Source organism: Myzus persicae, unplaced genomic scaffold (assembly GCF_001856785.1).
Source record: "Myzus persicae strain clone G006 unplaced genomic scaffold, MPER_G0061.0, whole genome shotgun sequence".
Lineage (NCBI taxonomy): Eukaryota > Metazoa > Arthropoda > Insecta > Hemiptera > Aphididae > Myzus > Myzus persicae.
The window spans coordinates 1,576,577-1,595,740 of NW_019100468.1; the positions used below are offsets into that span (position 1 = coordinate 1,576,577).

Sequence of the window (19,164 nt, forward strand, 5' to 3'; positions counted from 1 at the left end):
AATTATTATATGAATTATAAATACCTACTTAATATTGTACATATAGCAATTATCACTATTATTTGTGAATCACATAACTTTTAAATTAATTTTTAACTTGTGGAAGGCACTTGTGTAGGGTTTGTAATTTTCCCTGCCAACATAATAAGTCCAGTCAATTTGTTAAAAACAAAAAATACAAACGGCCTGTCAAATATTACTTTAGTGGCAATGCCTCGTTTTTGTCTCAAGGCAGACGGACGGATACCTGAAACAAATTAATATAGTACAACACTTAAGTAAATTGCTAAAAAGTAAAAATGTGTTTCGATATTGTAAGTAGGTATATGATTTTTACAACTTAAACTTTAAAATCAATATTTTTCTTTTTGAGTAATGTATTTATATCTAAACACAAAAATAAAATGTTTACTTAGCAACTATCAGATGTGATAGATAACTATTGTCGTATACCTATCTCTCGAAAAGGTACCAAAATATATAACCCACAACTATTAGATTAACATTTTCTTATTAAAAAACAAACACAAAATATTAGACACAAATCAAACATACATATATGCTTATGACTCAACTTATTTGCTTCATTGGCCTATTATTAAGAAGATTATACTGTTTTTAATTTAATTTAACTTTGTGTGCCCCGAACTGGTTAGCACATACAACCCTATACAGGATTAATGTATAAATATATTAATATTTTGTTAAATTCTAGGTAACGGTTGACGCAATAACTAACACGTGCGTCCTGGAAAGATTTAAAAAGTTGACTATCATTATAAACGCGTCACCATCAATCCCTTTAATAAAAGCAAGGTTTGTTACAAATAAAATTGCCATTTTAGGTGATTTTTTATGTATAGATACTCCTATAGTAACTAATATATAGATTTACCTACTCGGCAGTTTCCCGAATCATTGCTCCTCACTCAGTTACTCCTTGTTTGAATATTATTCGACACAAAACTTGGAATTTTTTTTATTATTTGTTTATTTAATTATTTAGGAATTCACGTCTTAAGAAATTTGAAAATAACTCATACAATTTAAATTTTAAATAAGTGATTAATATTATGTGCATATCGACGTAGGTGTTCATAAATAAATGTATAAATGAAGGGAACGATGGTATTTAGTTATCATAACATATTTATTAAATACTCGCATAGTCAACATGTAAGTTCAAAATGTTTATTCATACAGAAACCAATATCGAGATGCACCTAAATAATAATATAATATATCACTCATTAAATTCGTAAAAATAGACATACCTATATTATAAACATACCCAACTTTATTAACAACATGTTGAGAGTTGATTTATACATAAGCTATAGCCTTCATAAATATAAATAAATTCATATAGGTTATTGGTGTAAAGGGAGATGTGAGGTGGCTGTATTTATTTGTATTTCTATTTTATCAGCTTAACTGTTTGTGCTGAATTCATGTGCAAAATTGGTCGAAAATTAAAATATGACGTGTTTAAAACGGTTTCCATGATGTGATTAATCGAAGCGATCAGCGTGTAATAAACACATTGCGCATTTGGTTATCCAGAATGTGTTTTGCTGGGCGGTGGTAAACTCTCCCGATTTTATGGTAAACTCTCCCGATTTTTCAAAATAGTAAACTCTCCCGATGGTAAACTCTCCCGGGTTCACATTATGTTTACCTGAAGTAAATGTGTAAGCTCTCCCGGGTCAAAATTATGTTTACCTGAAGTAAATGTGTAAACTCTCCCGGGTCAAATTTATAGTTACCTATAGGAAGTATGTAAGCTCTCCCGAGTTGTTTTAAATGTTATTGCTACACTACCAGTTGGCTACACTGCAGAGATTGTGATTGACTATTTTTAATAGAAACTGAAATGTATATTGGATTTTTTGAAATTTTATTTTTTATTGTATTTTGACTATAATATCATGTTCATAGCAGCTAAAGACATTAATTTATATTGTTATTATTATTATTNATTATTATTATATATGATTGACTATTTTTAAACGCAACTTAAATGTATATTAAATTTATTTTATGATTTTTACTAGACCCGGGAGAGTTTACATGTTCTCTACAGGTAGTACTAAACTAGACCCGGGAGAGTTTACACGTTTTCGTCAGGTAGTACTGGAGTAGACCCGGGAGAGTTTACCATCGGGAGAGTTTACAATCGCCCGTTTTGCTTTCGAAAATTAGTTGGGTTAAGCTGCTGCGATTAAGATCTATTATGTCGAAAATAATATAATTTTTTTTCAAGGACTATAATAGAATGTGGGAATTTTAAATTAAAATATAAAATATCACATGTATTATACAATCTAGTGGTGTACGAAATTAATTTAAGTAACGCGTTATAGTTGTTATAAATATAAAAAATACATAGCAACGGCCAACGATATAGGTACCGGCTACCGATTATTGAATATAATTACGTGTCACTAGTTACTACAATAATAGTACAATAGGTACCTATAACACTGCAAATAGTTATAATTACAGGTAAGGCGTGATTTATTATGTACAAAATATTAAACGAACACATTTTAGCACTAACATTTTAATATTAGAAAATGTACGATACAAAATAGTAATAGACTAATAGATAATATTATGTCAAATAATATAAGTAATACCGAATTTAATAAAGACACATATCAATAGATTCCTTGAGACTCTGAGATTTTTTTTTCAACCTTCATACCGTGTTGAAGAATGCTAATATCTAATACTTATTTAAATAATATTCCATCTCCAAAACTAAGAGTAATAAACTAATAACATATACTTGCAATGTTCAATCAGTTATGATTTACTCTTCCGGGGAGGTACTTACTTCACACTTAAAAATAGATTATAATAATAGGTTTCTATAAATTATCTATTAAAATGTATTTTTAGGCCCTCGAGGTTAGGCTTATAACAAGGCTCTACAAACTACAAAGATTATAGTATAAATAGTTTAAATGCAAAATATTAATAACACTTTAATTATTAATTATGTTTAAGTTAATGAGACTTCTTCAGATAGATATTATAATACTAGGTACATAGTATAATTGGCATTTTTATTCCCAGAATGAAAAGCAGTTTTGTAAAGTATTCAAATAAATATTTTAAATTCTTAAAAAAAAAAATTATACGAATACTTATTCTGAATTTTGAACTCGAAAAATAGTTTATATTTGTGACAAGACCAATTTTTCTATTAAAAATCGGGCACATTATAGGTTATGAACAATAGTTTTTCTCTTCAAATGAAATAAGATGAATGACCCCTGTTAAATTCCAACCATTCCAAAACTGACAAATATTGGGGGGGGGGGGTATATTTTAATACTTTTTTGAGTATTCGGAAAACTTTATGCTTACATATTCGAATACATACTCCATATTCCGAATACAAAATAAAAGTATGCTTTACAATACTGATGAGAGGTAATATTTATCATTTATTAAAAATAATTTTTGTTTTGAGAAAATTCGTTTTTTACTAAAAAATTAATTTATCCTCTTTCAGTAATGACTTTATAATTATAATACTGTACAAAAAAGTTCATTAATATTATTCGCTTTAAAAATGTTTTTCTTAAAAAATGTTTTATATTCATCCTCGTATTTTATTTTTAATAATATTGTTAATTTTATTATAATATTGTATTTCTCATTATGAACTCTTATACAACAGATATACTATTTATATCACACATTAAGACCATAGTCCATACTCCTTTATAGTTAGTAGTCGTAGACCGCAATTGTATAATTATTTACTGATATTTAATTAAATAACCATTGTTTTAGTTGGTGAAATAACGTGATTAATATTGTTAATAGGTACGATAAGTACCTATGTATAACATATTAAAAAACTAGCAGATACTGACCTAACTTTGTGCCGACGGATCCGACGGAATTGATCGTGATGAACGACATTGAAAAGTACGCGTTCTGTTTCATCGACACCAACGTGACCGTGGGAGACTTGGACGCGTGATCGTGACTCGTCGACGAAGTTTTATTATTGATGTCAGCACCGCCACTGACCGTCTGGTTGAAGGCCGCCTTGACGCCGAGCTTCTTGAAGAACGGCTCCAGATCCAGACCGTTGGTGAACGCGGCCAGCTGCGGCAACAGGACCTCTGTGTCCTGGTATCCCAGCGAGTCCAGGATGTCCAGGAAGTTGTCTTTGGACAGCCGTTCGATCATTAGCTCGGAACCGTTAACGTCGTCCGGCATCATGATCAGCATGCTCACTTTGTCAGTCTGTGAATGGAAAAATACGACCCACAGTGATGATTATTATTAAAGTTTGAAGTTTGTACCAAAATTGCAACCCGACATTATATGAACGAAAAATTATTCGATTTTCGTGAGTCAAAACAAAATTTGAGACACCCTATTACAACCTCTAAAGGTTTAAAAAAAAATCTCAGAGTCTCAAGGAATCTATTGATATATATCTTTATTAAAATCGGTCGAGTAGTTTCTCAGATTGGCGAGTTCAAACATACAAACGTCAGCTTTATAATATTAAATGATAATACATATTAGGTAAAGATTAATAAAATAACAGTAGAATAATAATTGATGACGCAGTGCAGTTATCGGATTTTTTGAAAAGCTTATACCTGTATTGGAACTATATGGTTAAGTGTTATTGAAGTTTTCACAAAGAAGGTATCTTTAAGATATATTTATCAAAAAATTAAATTACAAATAATGTATGCACCTCCGTGATCATATCAATTTGTGAACGGGTGTACTCGTAATACCTATGTTCTTATTAATGTTGTGATTTTAAAAACTCGAAAACGAGAGTACTAATACAAGTTTTGTTTGGAAATATACAAACTAAACTTATTCCAGCAAAAAAAACATTGTATTATTATTTTAGATATGAAACCGAATGCCGAAATAACCGAATAGCGTGTACTCCCAGAAAAGACGAGAACATTTACTCGTCAGACTAAAACGATAGTGTGGATCATAATCGACATAATTTGATTATATTGTATGATACAAGTAGAATATAATTATGTATTAATTGTAATATGCCAAGTAATATAAAATTGATCGTCATATAAGCGCACACGATGACCTTATATTATATTATAAACTGAGATAACGCGATGGAAATCGATAATAATTCTTTACGGAATAACTTTAGACCTGCACATCGCAAGCACACATAATATTAAACACTCGTTCTTGAAATTCCGCCAATACACGAGTATTTCGGCATTGAACGACTCGATTGTCAAACGTCAACTCCATTGTTATAATCTCGCAAAATACGCGACACAAAATATCGTTTGTTTCATGACCAGTGTTATAGGTTTTTCTTGACCAATAAAATACAAATAGTAATTACTAATTTCTTTATAATAAATCAATATCAAGGTTTAATATGATAGAAACAATTGTCTTATAGTGCCAAAAAATTATTTACCTATTGTATACAATAATATATTAATTGAACGTAAAATAATTAAAATAATATTGCAATCCTATTTTAAAATATTGATTAAATTATTGAAATATTCATACACGTAGTATAATAAATCAATACTTGTTTCAGTTATTTCAAAATTTGAACCTCAACGGAAATGTTAAAAATAAGGTATGGATATTAACGGGTTAATTCACCTTTGCGGTACACCACAAACTATTGCTATTATATTAAGTAGGTACTAATAAATGTCAATGCATACATGATAGGTACAGATTAATATAGAATAGCTTGTAATAATAATGTACAATTATATGTACCTATATGTCATTAATCATTAAATTATGCTACAGGTATCTAATTATCAACCGTTGATATTTAGAGGACCAATAAACTTAATCTATTAACCATGGATCTAGCGGATTCAAGAACAACCACGAGCTTACCTCAAACATTAACTCGGCAGCTAAACACTTTAATTGTGGTACGTATCCAATTTTGAACATTCCTGTCTGTGGTATCATTGGGACGTGGACGATTGAACCGTCGGCTTTGGTAAACGGTGCTGATGGTTGATACGATAAGTAAGTGTACGTGGCTAGTTTTTGGTAGTCCTTCCAGTGGCTTATTATTCCAGTGTCGCTGCGTAATTCTAAAATATCAGCTAAAAATAAATCACATCTAAATAAATTACTGGGTATATAAGTATATGTATAACGTTAATGTAACATACTACGTTTGTGTATATAGGTATGATGTTAAACTAGATAGAGGTCTAGATTAAATCATAATTTAGATTCAGCGATTTTCAAATTGAGTGATAAATATTTATATTTTTTTATCCGACTTCTAAACGTATTAAACAAATAGCATACATTGTAAATTTCTATTTTTCTTCGACGAAAAGTTGAAAACCAAACACAGAATTTAATTTAAAGAGACAAATTTTCCTATTTCACAGAAGTACCTACATGACAAAATCAAAAAGAAAAGTAACTAAATATTTACATACTGTACAAAGAAATAGCGACTGTTCAACACAAATATTGGTAATTTTTGGATAACCGAACTCCATTTAGATTAATTAATGCTTTAAAATAACATTTTTTCTGTGTAAACAAAACAGTAAAGAATAAATCAATAATGGCAATGATTTGTTCTGAAGTATAACCTACTCAGTAGTTGCATAAAGGTAATTTTTTTGAGGCAAGGGATTAAGATTTAGTATAGTGAATAGATAATATAAGTATTTTCCTGGTTAACTAAAAATCCGATGTAAAAGTTCTATTGTTATTAATGTATGTGTACATAACTATACAAGTATTTTACATTTGTAAAGTCTGGTCATGGTGTGGGTGTAAATAAAATACTATGTCTCAAATAATTGTATTGGTACACTCCGCCTTTGTAAACCTACTATTATATAATAATAAATACTTGTAAACTGTTAATATTATCATCACTTTTTGGAGCCAATAAAAAGTTTTTGACAAATTTGCATAGCGGTAAAATTGAAACGTGTTTAAACCTTGTTCGTATCTTGCAATACCCACTTTTTATATAATATAAGTAGCAGTACCTAATGTATGATAATATTTATATTTAATTCGATTTTTAAGAATAAAAATAATTGGATTAAAAATGTAAATATAAAAAAAGGTACTATTTAACAAAATTATATTATTTGCAGTGCAAAACATAGAGAACTTTTAAACTTCAGATTTACTATAAAATAAAAACAACCATCTATGTATTAAAATTTCGTTTAAATTTCGAGATCGAACAAATATTATGAAAAGTAAGCAATCATGATTTCAAAAATGAAAGTATTTCATAAAATGTTGAAATTATTTGTAACTTACTGCTCAATGTATTATTACACAGAATAATGTTAGTTATAAGGACATATAGTTTAGATGTTATTACTTAAGCTGTTGTTCGAATTCTCGCTTCGCATGGTGGTAACGTTAGCTTGGTAATATTTCGAAAGTCTGTTTATGTATGACGATGGCATAACCCGGGAACTGGTCACAGATGCTTTGTTGTAGGATCCGGCAAAATCTCCGTCCGAATCATCCTATAAATACATTTTTGTTTCAAATTAATTTTGTGTTCACGTAAGTACAAGACACCAATAATATTATAAATATATTTTTAATATTGTGAGACCAATTCGGCCTAACTGTGACACGACAATGTTTTTTTGGGAGACTTCTTGTAACAGCGATCGTAAAAAATAAATAACATGTTTAATAATGACAAATAATTGTAGTATTTACACGGCTGTATGCCCTTAATGAATGGTTTTTAGTCTTACCCCAAACGTATCAAAAATCATTTTAAAACCTCTCCTCAGCTGTTGGCGCACTTCCTTCGCCTGAAGTCGGAACAACGCGGTTACCTCTTCGGCGGCTCGACCTTGCAAGCCTTCCAGCATCATGGCCACGTTAGTTGCCACCCCAAAAGGTGCAAGGACCAGGTTGTCTCTGCCTCTGGAATAGTGCTGCACGTGCAATTAAACACATTATTATTGTAAAAAGAAGTGAGAGCATTTATATGTAATATTAACATGGGCGTGTTTACGTGTTCGGCAACTCTGGAATTAGCCAGACCTGCGAATTAAAATTAACTAAATTCTGGTTTTTAGAATAGTTTACATATATGTATATATATTCAACATGGGAACTGATTTCATGTAAGAAACTTCCCAAAAAAATAATTCTTGGCCAGATCTGTTAAATTGATTTAAACACGCCTATATATATATATATATATATCCGCTGTACATATTAATCGACGATTATGGTATAAAAAATTAGAATAAATAAAAAATAAGAAACATAACACACGTTGAAGAGAGGAGGCACCAGGCTGTTGCTGAAATTAACTACCCGGATCACATCCGTCGAGTTGGTCCATCCCGAACCTGACACCGACGAAGACAGAGTCGCCACCGCAGCTATCAGCAGGTGCACTGAGACGGATGACATTATGTGTACGAAGGGTGCTGCAAAATAATATTAGTAGAAGACTTCATTAGTACGCGAGTACGCGTAAACATTATATTATATTAAAATGGGCAACAAAAATAAAATTTCAACAAAAATATATAAACACGCTGAGTATTTTGTTATATTTAGATGTACGACGATGCGTATATTACGAACACCGAAGCCGTAAGGCTGAAATTAAATAATATGTTTTGGCGATAAACCGAAATGCACAACCATATGCGTTCGTAATAAAATTATACCATTCTAGGGACGAAGATTACCTGTCGTGGATTGGACCGTGCTCCACCGAGCCATTGTTACAGGAAACTGCTGCAGGGCCCGAGCAATATTATAATATCGTATATATATCGTATCCGTTCTGGCGACTCTCGAGGACTGATCGTCGTCGTCGTCGTCGTCCTGGTCGTGCAGGTCGTCGCAGCGTGTGGTACGCGGAGCGGATAAAACAATATTAGAATATTATTATTATTATTATTATGATAACCATTAACTGGGTCAACAGCCTTGCAACCTGCCGGATTGGCGCAACTCAGCGCCGCGATAGACCGCGCTTGGTAACCGAATGAAATGAAGAGTAGCTAGTACGAGGAGTGTGCAGTGGCGAAGAAGAGGGGCACCTATTATTATTATTATCTTATACCCGTAGCTGCTGTAATGTTATTATTACGTTATAATATTTATCCCACTAGTGTGTTTTTGTTTGTTGTTATTTTACATTTTTTCTACTTTTACTTTCAATGCCACACCGTCGAGTGCTTTATTAGTGTGTTATACACTTATTATAGACAATATATAATATTCCTCAGTATATACAATTCGCGAACGTTTCTTTCTCCATTCACTACGCCGTATTTTGGTGTTTTTAATTTTTAGGTATTTCTGTGGTGGTGGTAGATCTACGGAGGTGGTAGTTGTATGCTTGTTTACTGAGCACGTATAAAAGACGCACTGGCGCCGTTATAATTTATTAAAAAATTTTAAATAGTAAGATCTTTTAGACAGTTTTACCCCTTTTGCGGGTCACTTCAGAAATGTCTCACTACGCCCCTTCCCCCTTCCCATCCACCCCGTAAAGTCGAACAAGTCCTAATTAGTCGCGCTCTCAGCATTAATTGCCTTTATGATTACACTGGCGGGATAGTAGAATATAATAATTTAATGTCATAAGCCATAAGGTTTTTTTATTTTGATTGTAATTATTGTATATAATATATATGTACAATTATGATAATAGTCAAGTCTATATGGCTTTTAAACTACAGCTCTTATTATCAAAAATAAATAAAATAATACTTTTAGTCACGATTATAAATTATAATTTTATAACATTTTTACCTTCAGCGTATACTAAAATTTCTTAAGAAAATTATTTTTGTAGCAGTAGGTGCATGTTGAGATGCAAAATCTAACCTATTATAAACTCTTGTGTTCTTACATAAACTCTGTCGTTTTGTAACCTAACCTATGACCCACTGTAGTAAAAATAAAAGGATCGTCATTATAAAAAGTATATAATATATCTAACGTTTAATTTTTAATGTAAATGATGACTGTATGTATGTTATTAACATGAGGTACCTATGTAATTTAAAAATCCGATGACTTAACAAAAAAAATATGGTATGACGTGTGGCCATAAACGTAATTGGCATATTTTGTCTTTAATACTTAAACGATTTAATCTTCTAGCCTATAAGAATAATAATTTAAAGAAGAAAGTATGAAAAGTTCATTTTTACCTAACAATTGAGACTATTTTTAGAATATTTTATATAATTACTGATTACATTTAAACAGTTATAACTATTAATTAGTTTGAATAATGAACAATCTAGTTATCAATATAGATTTCCAAACAATATTTATGCATAATTACATAGATATTTCTATTACTATGGTTGTACATAAATCACACACCTCATCCGCCTTCAATTACGTATAATTAATGAAAAACGTAATGTCTATTACGTTTAACACTAATTTGACACATTCATTAGTCATTACATACAGTGAAATATTTTTTTGTTATACTTTCTTCTCGGATAAACTCGTATTGCCTAAAATAAAATTGTGATCTATCGATCACATTATTAATTGCTATAAACTAAATTCATGTAGCAACCAAATGTATGTAAAAGCGTGCCTTGCGTTATTTCATTTCCTACTCAGTTGACAATTGAACATTAATAATTGAAGAAATTTAAAATTTGTGATTTTAAAGCGGAATTTTAGTTATTTTAATTTTAATTTTATATTAGATATTAAAAATAATTATAATCATCGTATGCCTAGGCTACATGATATCGGTTTACGGTGTACTTAACTACTTAAGTACCTAACCTATAATCTAAATGGCTACTCCCAGCATATTCTACTCACCAACAAGCTTAAGCATTTTTTGTTTAAGATTATTTCTATAGTTAATATCAGTATTATTAATTTAAGCTAATCAATTAAATATAAATTAATTATATTAGCTTACTTGAAGCTTAAATCAAATAAAAATATGAATATATAATATAAATAATAAATATAACTATTAATTATCGAACAGTTAGCAGTATGTACCTAACCAATGGCTTTATCGCTGATCGCTGATCACTTATCAGTGACGTGATTACGACTCGTATAAAAAGTATTATATGTAGTATAATATATGTATTGTAATTTATTAACATTGCCCGCTTCAAATATATTGGAAAAAATATGCTCAAAACCCAATAATTCCTAAGTGTACCTACATGGAGTAAACCTTTTTTATTTAACTGACCACGTAATGTGTTCCCAATTCGCCACTGTGTGGACTTTACTAGTTACTATTACACCAACTTATTGCAGAAATAAAACGTATTATGCCTAAAACTAAAGTTTTCGTCTTGTAAATGCCAGGAAATATAAATAATAATTATACAAACATAAGTCGTAGATATTTAGTTTTTATTATTAATTGAAAAAAAATAACTTCCACATAAACTAAAATGTGTGGCTAACTACTTGATAATCTGTACATAATGTCCAGTAAATTTTTATTATTTTTCATGGATAAATAAAATCAAATGACATTAATATTAAAATTAATGAATTTAATAATAATTTGTGAAGTGTAAGCTCTCAATATTAAAAAAATATACGAACTATTTTCATATATTATAAAACTAATATTTGTTATAGTATGTGTGTCGTAATTCGTCGTATTATTATTATTATTATTAAACTTTAAAAGCAATGACTAGTTTCTTGGAACATTTAAAAAAAAATTTAAGATATCAAAAAGTAAAAGCAAAATGTATTTACCGGTTTGTAGCATCTATATAGTAGTAGTAAATGTAGTAATAAATTGCTAATGTTATTACTAATAATGTATTTATGCATTTTTTATAAATATTTTATTTGGGAAATTAATGGCGTACATAATAATTTGAAACAATCTTAGGTACTTACCGTGTACATAGTAAAAACAATTGTATAAAAATTAATATGTGTAGACTAGTTATCTGTTGCTTTTACATAACTTATTTGAAGGCTATTTGAACATTTCTAATAACTTCTCGTTTCTAAGGCAATAGGCATTTAACGCATCAAAAAGTTACATAAATAAATATAGTTAACGATGATTTAAATAGTAATTTTAAACTCAATACATAACTCTCAACTAGGAATAATTAAATTTTAAACACATTCATTTTGTTCACCACTTTTCCCATAGGTACAGCGCAATCTGAAAACATAGTTATACAACAATTTACTATTAGATAGATATATATGCGTATACATATAAAATTATAATAATCTAATGACAATATTTAGTAGTTAAAAATAGTTGTTGTAATAAAAATAAAAATAACTTATAATGCAATTATTTAAACCCCATTAAATAATTTTAATTTACGAAATTTGTAATACGTTATCGTATGAATGAACTAGTTTGAGTTTGTACCTATACAATAACGACCAATGACCTACATTTGATTGTTGATTATAAGTTGGTGTAATAGTGACTTTTTTATGATAATACAGCCTAAATATTACATTTTTAACTTTCACGTTCACACAGTTAAATTGAATACATACTTTACTTGTATATCAAGTATAACATAATAACATATAGGCACAAGTAATGACTTACTAATTCTAATTTTAATAAACCTAGTTAATTTTTCATATTAAGTGAACTAAGACCAAAATTTTTCCAAATCGTTATACACAGTTTACATGTTATAACATAAGATCGAATTATAATTTTTAGATATATATATATATAATATGTGTATTGTGCATATTGGAAAAATATTTTTGTTAAATTTGGTTGTTTAGTCTGGTTTCACTTTGTAAAGAATTAAGGTCACTCGATATGTCTGGTCCTGTGGATTCTTATAAGTTTGAGTTTATTTTGTGCTTGAGTCTTGCTTCTTCATAGGATCTGCATTCATTTTGAAAATAAGTTTTACTGTCATTGTCACTGCATACGAAATGCTTATCATTAAGTCATCGTGAAACATCAGTTATCACAAATTGTTTACATAAATATGCATAAAATAAGTATGAACCGTAGTTTTGTTTTTGTAGTAAATTGGGTCCAAATTATGAGAATAAAATGTACCTGTGAGGCTATGAATGATCTTTTTAAGAATATTTATTACCGAGCTGATTGAGAAAAACTGATTAATTGATTTATTTATGCCTTATACGTCTTAATACAATTAACGTATAACATTTCAAAATTTTAATTTAATTTTAAAAAGTTTTCTTTGAGATAATAATAGCTACTTTGATGGTTCCACTGTGCATCAGAATTAACAGTTGCTCGTGCAGAATATACTTAATAAATGTAACACTTCTTACAAATCCATTAGTTATTATACGATTATATAATACTCAATGACCAGATACTCTGGAAACCTATACTCTAAGCAACAAAACGATTTTCCCGGGTTTTTTTTCCGTTCAACGTAAATACTTTACTATATTTATCAGTTCATCACATTATTTGTGTACATAGACAGAACCTCGACCATAACCTAGCCTAACCTAATTTAACCTAACGGTACACGCGCAGTGTCTTGTTAATCAAATCGATTTTTTTTGTATCCTTGTGTATTATAATGAAATTCTAATTGGAAAGTTATGTTAACCTTATCATTTAACAAAGTTCTTGTACTTGTACATATTAATTATTAATACATATCCTATACAATTATAATTACATTCTGCTATGGTAACTGTATACAACTGAATAACTGATGATTATAATTTATAATAGCACCGAGATTAATAATACAGCCAAATATTTAAATCATAGTTTACACTAGTAGCAGTAGAAGCTAATAGAAACAAATTTATTATCTACCTCCAAAGATTACCGACCTGCACTGCAATTCTTCAAAGATTATTCATATTTCATAAGTTGTATTATAGGTATATAGTAGGTATTATACTAATCAGATAATCAGATATTATGTTAGATTACAATTAATTTATTTCGATGTGTCTAACCTATAACAGATCAGTTACGTGTCCTGCCCAAAATGTTTAGGTGAGCGTATAGAGTATAGACTAATATAGAACTTGTTTTAAAAATTAAATTAAATTAACATATTAGTTGTTATGTAATATAATATTTATAGATACTATCGATACTGAGTGGGTGACTAAAAGCAGTGGTTTTTTCCACCAGAAACATTAGACACCAAAACTTAACGTTATTAAATGTTATTGTATCCGCAATCCGCCCGAGTAATATGTAATAATATTTTTATAAAATAACTTTTTCATACACGAAAAAAAAACACTTAATATCTTGCGAAATGTCTCATTCGTTGTAATCAAGACAACTGGTGACAATATCAATTAGTAAATATTACAGATTCTGAGGGGAGCTAAGGGGCCAAGGTCCTCCACACCTCAGATATAGTGGCAGATACACCACAAACACACACACACACAAATGTCAAACTCACACGTATATATAATAGTATATTTACACATAATTCCCTAAAGCTGTTTTTAAAGAAATGTATAATCTAACAATTTTAATTATAAACATAACTCAATACATTCAAAAAATAAAATAAAAAAGGGTAGGTAATCGCTCTGGTGTACTGTAGATGTGAAGTATACCTCACCATTGAGTAAATCATGAAATGTATGTATTAAATTTGAATTCGATAAATCATTGCATACAAGAAACAATTCTGAGCGAAGATTGTGTATCAGTATATTTATGTTGGTCGCTGAATTATTTTAATTAATTTTAGAGAGTGTATTTTTTGCCGAAAACATTCCATTTATTATATTATTAATATTTAGTTTTGTTTTATTTAAAGTAAGGTTTCGCCATCGTATGGGTTATTAGACTACTATTTAATTATTATATTAATAATATTAATCTTTCATTATTAGGATTAACTCTTGAGTCGAACAACATCGTGTTTACTTATTTTTGATTTTTCGATTTCAATATGAACACTTATTAAAACCCTGTATTAAATTTCTGAGCTTTTTGATCAATTATAAAAATGTACAAAAAAAAAAGGTGGTTACCGCGCTCTCTGTTGAACAGTAGGTGTCAAGTGGGTCGCTGTAAGGGATTTGTTACATTTAGATCCAGTGATATATTATCACTGTAGTACTGTAATTTACAAAAAACGATTCTGAGTGGAAACGGTGTGTCAGCTTAGGATAGTATTTTATATTACCTATATTAATATTTTTCATAGGTTGGTTGAATTCATTTTCGCAAAAAACTGATTATTCTATAATTATTAGTTATTTTTGGTTGCTTCGTATGAACTACCAATAAGAAACATAATATACACAATAACATTTTTTAAATATGTAGATTTATAATTGTGTTCTATTGTCTATTATAAAATGTAGGTATTTAGTCGTAATATAGTCTGACAAATCGTCTTCGCCCAGAATAGTTTTTCATATATTATGAAATGATTTATTAAATTCAAATTTCAATAATAACAATTCATAACAATCAATTACAAAATAATTAACTAGGTAATGACGAATTTGTGAAAAACTGAATACTGAAACGTAAAAATTATTACTACAGGGCGTTATAGTTAGGCTATTTCTTTACACCAGTGCCTTGAGTTAATTTTTTTTCTACTAAGTCGTAAGATATAAAACTTTAAAATGTGATACGAAATTTGTATACGGGTTAAATTAAAATAACGACTATGTAATTTCCAATTTTAGATAAATTAGAATGAAATAAAATGGTAATATTACAACTAAAAACTTAAATATAAATTATAATTTAGTGTTTGTTTATTATATTTTTTATTAAGCTGTGTCCTAACCTAACATGAACATTGAACACCTATACCTAGGTACAGAATTCCATACACAGTTGTAGCTGTGTCGTACTTATAAATTGCACTTTTGAAACACCATTTATAAGTGAAGGTTTTATTCAGTCCGAACAACGATTACGCCATAATTTAAAAGACTTCTGAATAGTATTGACGCGGTTTGCTGAGGTCGGAAGCACTAAGTACTCCTATCAATATCACCAAACTTTGGGATACAATCAGTAAGTTGACCAAGCCACGTCGGACCGGTGGCCAAGGCCGTGACTTGCCGTGGGTATATTATACAGATAACCAGATCTGAGACGATGGCCACCGACCATTACGAGTGACATGAGTACATTATATAACTATTATTAGTAGGTAATAGGTATTCGTAGTCGTTCCAAGAAAATCTAATACCCATTGTTGTGACTTACGGTGAAAGTCTTTTTGGGCAGGCTTTGTAAGAGACGGGGTAGTGAACTGTATATTAAATAATAAATAATATAGGTTGTTTTTTCTTTAAAATCCACATACTTAATTTTATAAATTAAAATTAAAACTGTTTAAATGTGATAAAAATATTATTTATTATTCAAGGTACTTACCTACATTTCATTGTTATTATAGCGGTAAATATAAAAGAGGGGTTATGACCCCCCAGCAAACTTTGAAATCCATTGTTTTATCCCCCTCAACTAAAAAATCCCGAGAACGTCAGTGGTATAATATCCCATAGACATCAAAAAATAAATATATAACAGATAGGCACAATTATATATAGGTACACACGTACTATGCCATTTTAAATTTTAACAGTTAATACTACCCTTAATTTTTCACTCTTCTTAGTTATTATAGTTTTTAAATAATGAATTTTCACAAGGTTACAAAATCACTATATGTGTACACTTTGAAAAACATTTAGTTGTCATTTACTTAATATGCGAAAATACCGTCAATAAAATTACTTGTGGTAAACAATTTCGAGTTCTGACATACTGTCTTAAAAACACCCAAAGTTTTGAAATTTGCCGTCTCTGAAAGGTCGAAGGTCTCCACGTTTGAACTTAAGAAGTTTAGAAAAGTTTTTTAATTACGAAACATTTACTAAATCGTTAACACCTAAAATTATTAACTCATATCAAAATTATGTCAGATGTGTACAACCATGCACTACCTACTACATATTTTTTACTTGGTATTTATTATTCATTCGCTTATCACTGACGATATTAATATATAATATATACAGCTATAAATTAAATATTCAAAATTATCAACCCAAAATATTCACGACAGATTTATTAACGCATCAACTGCAAATAACAAATTATGTAGCTAAAAATATTAACAGTGAGAAATTTTTTAAAACAATAAATTACTATATCATAGTGAAAATCAAACTTTTCTTCCACTTTGGAGTAAACGATATAGTTAGCAGAAACGGAAATTTGTGTTTTGGCAAAAACGAATAGGTAACTCTTGTAAATCCTCGGACTAATCCACGGATAATTATTTGTCACGTACAGCTATATAGTACCTACTTAATATTTAAATGTGAATAGGTTAGGTTAGGTTAAGTATTTAGATTTAAATATCAAATATTAAACACCTGACGAGTACATTTTGTTATGATAAATACAATATTAATTAATAATATAAATAGGGACCGTATTTATATAAAAATGCATATATGTATTGGAATGGGCTTTTTGAAATTTGATGAGAATTGTTCCCGATTAAATGTCGAAGAACTTAGTGAAGAGGGCGATGAAATATATTTTTATACTTTTATAAAACCTTTGTATACCTTTTTTATACTCAACTAATTAATACACATTTTTTATATAATTTTAAATAAAATGTTTCCGATATTTTGCAGCATATCACGGCATTTTCAGCAGCATATTTTGAGGATTTTTTGTGTATAATATAAATTCGGTCCCTAATAATTACGTATATAACAGTAAGTACTATTAAAGTTGTGTTCGTACACACAACAGATTTATTTCGGACAATACGACTATGGCTACTGCAGTACTGTAAGAGTTCGTTATGTTTTCGCGAGCACAGACCACGCCCACGCGCACGAACGTTCCATGTTTGAATGTTGTCCGTGGTCAGGAACGAGTATGATGTAAATACTTGGCACAAACGTACCAGGGTCGCAGCAAAGAATATGATCGTCCGTGCAATTTATTCGACAGCCGCCCGACCATGCGAACGCCGAGTATTGTTTTGCACGTAATTAATAATAATTGCGTATACACCACCGGGCCGGTACACAGCAGCTGCAGCTGCTATGTATTGTTCACTTGTTCGTATATTATCACATAATGATATAAACCTTGAAGGTATGTAATATATTGTACTGTGAACAACTCACATAAATGTGAGTTTTAAAAGCGAATAAATAATAATCATTTTAACAGTGCCAGTTATGCTAGACATGGTTTTAGAATTTTTTTCATCTTAAATAAGTTCAAAAAAAGAACTGGGAGGGGGAGTTGACATAACTAGTAAAAAGTCACTGCCACGGGTGAGAATCGAACTCACGACCTTAAGATTATGAGACTTACGCGCTGCCGTCTGCGCTACCGAGGCTGATATCCGGAAGTTGACATGTTAGTAAAACTAACCAAATGAATTTTATAATAATTAGTATGAGTTAATTGTAACTTGTAAGTAAGGTACGAATTGTATGAAACAATCAATGTGTACTGTATTATTAAATAAAATATAATATATATTTAAAGGAATTGGTAGCGAAGGGTTTTTAATTCGCAATTTTCAAATTACATGCATGCGGGTTTTGTAAATGTGTGCGTAATAAGATGAGGTCCGTTACATAAGCAACACCATATTCAAAAGTCCAAAAAAAAATTATACCAACGATTGTTATTCTGTTTGTACACATTTGTTATTCTAATATAATTATTTGTACCCCCCCCCCCCCCCCCCCAACACCAGGTAATTCGTTTTAATATATAGGTATTACTATTTCAAGTCGTTCATTCGGTTTTAAAATGATTAAAAAAATGTATTACTCATTATAAGTTTGTATTGTTCATTGATTTTTAAGTAAAATATTGTCGATATTATTTGAATTGGATTGCCGTGCTATATAATCATAGTAATGATAAATGATAAACTTATCCAAAATACAGTAAAATAAAATATATACACTGATAATTAATTATGTTTCACACTGATATACATACAAGTATAACACTTTTTTCTAATCACACCTCGACAGCTACAGCACTTGATTTTAACTTATTTTATCTTAATATGTTTATGATGACGTACAATATTACGAGCTTAACTACTCAATTTGCCATAATATTATGGAATATAAAGAAATATAAATTTATCATAAAAAATATTA

General features: G+C 29.6%; 1 protein-coding gene and 1 non-coding gene across 3 annotated transcripts; both read right to left on the minus strand.

Annotated features, from left to right (window-relative positions):
- Positions 1-8,763, minus strand: LOC111029266 (plasminogen activator inhibitor 2 type A-like). Of its 2 annotated transcripts, XM_022308258.1 has the most exons (7): positions 8,730-8,763; positions 8,305-8,462; positions 7,773-7,958; positions 7,382-7,532; positions 5,902-6,119; positions 3,891-4,269; positions 1-247 (listed from the first exon to the last, which is right to left on the minus strand). In XM_022308258.1, the coding sequence occupies exons 1-7, from the start codon at positions 8,761-8,763 to the stop codon at positions 93-95; spliced, it is 1,281 nt and encodes a 426-aa protein (XP_022163950.1). In that variant the 3' UTR covers positions 1-92. The 2 variants fall into 2 exon arrangements, with proteins under 2 accessions (XP_022163950.1, XP_022164011.1); XM_022308319.1 differs by lacking the exon at positions 8,730-8,763 and having other exon boundaries at positions 7,773-7,947; positions 8,305-8,419.
- A 9,544-nt stretch (positions 8,764-18,307) lies between these two features.
- Positions 18,308-18,380, minus strand: Trnam-cau. Its single transcript has one exon. It is a non-coding gene; the product is annotated as a tRNA-Met (tRNA).
- Between the last annotated feature and the right edge of the window lie 784 nt (positions 18,381-19,164).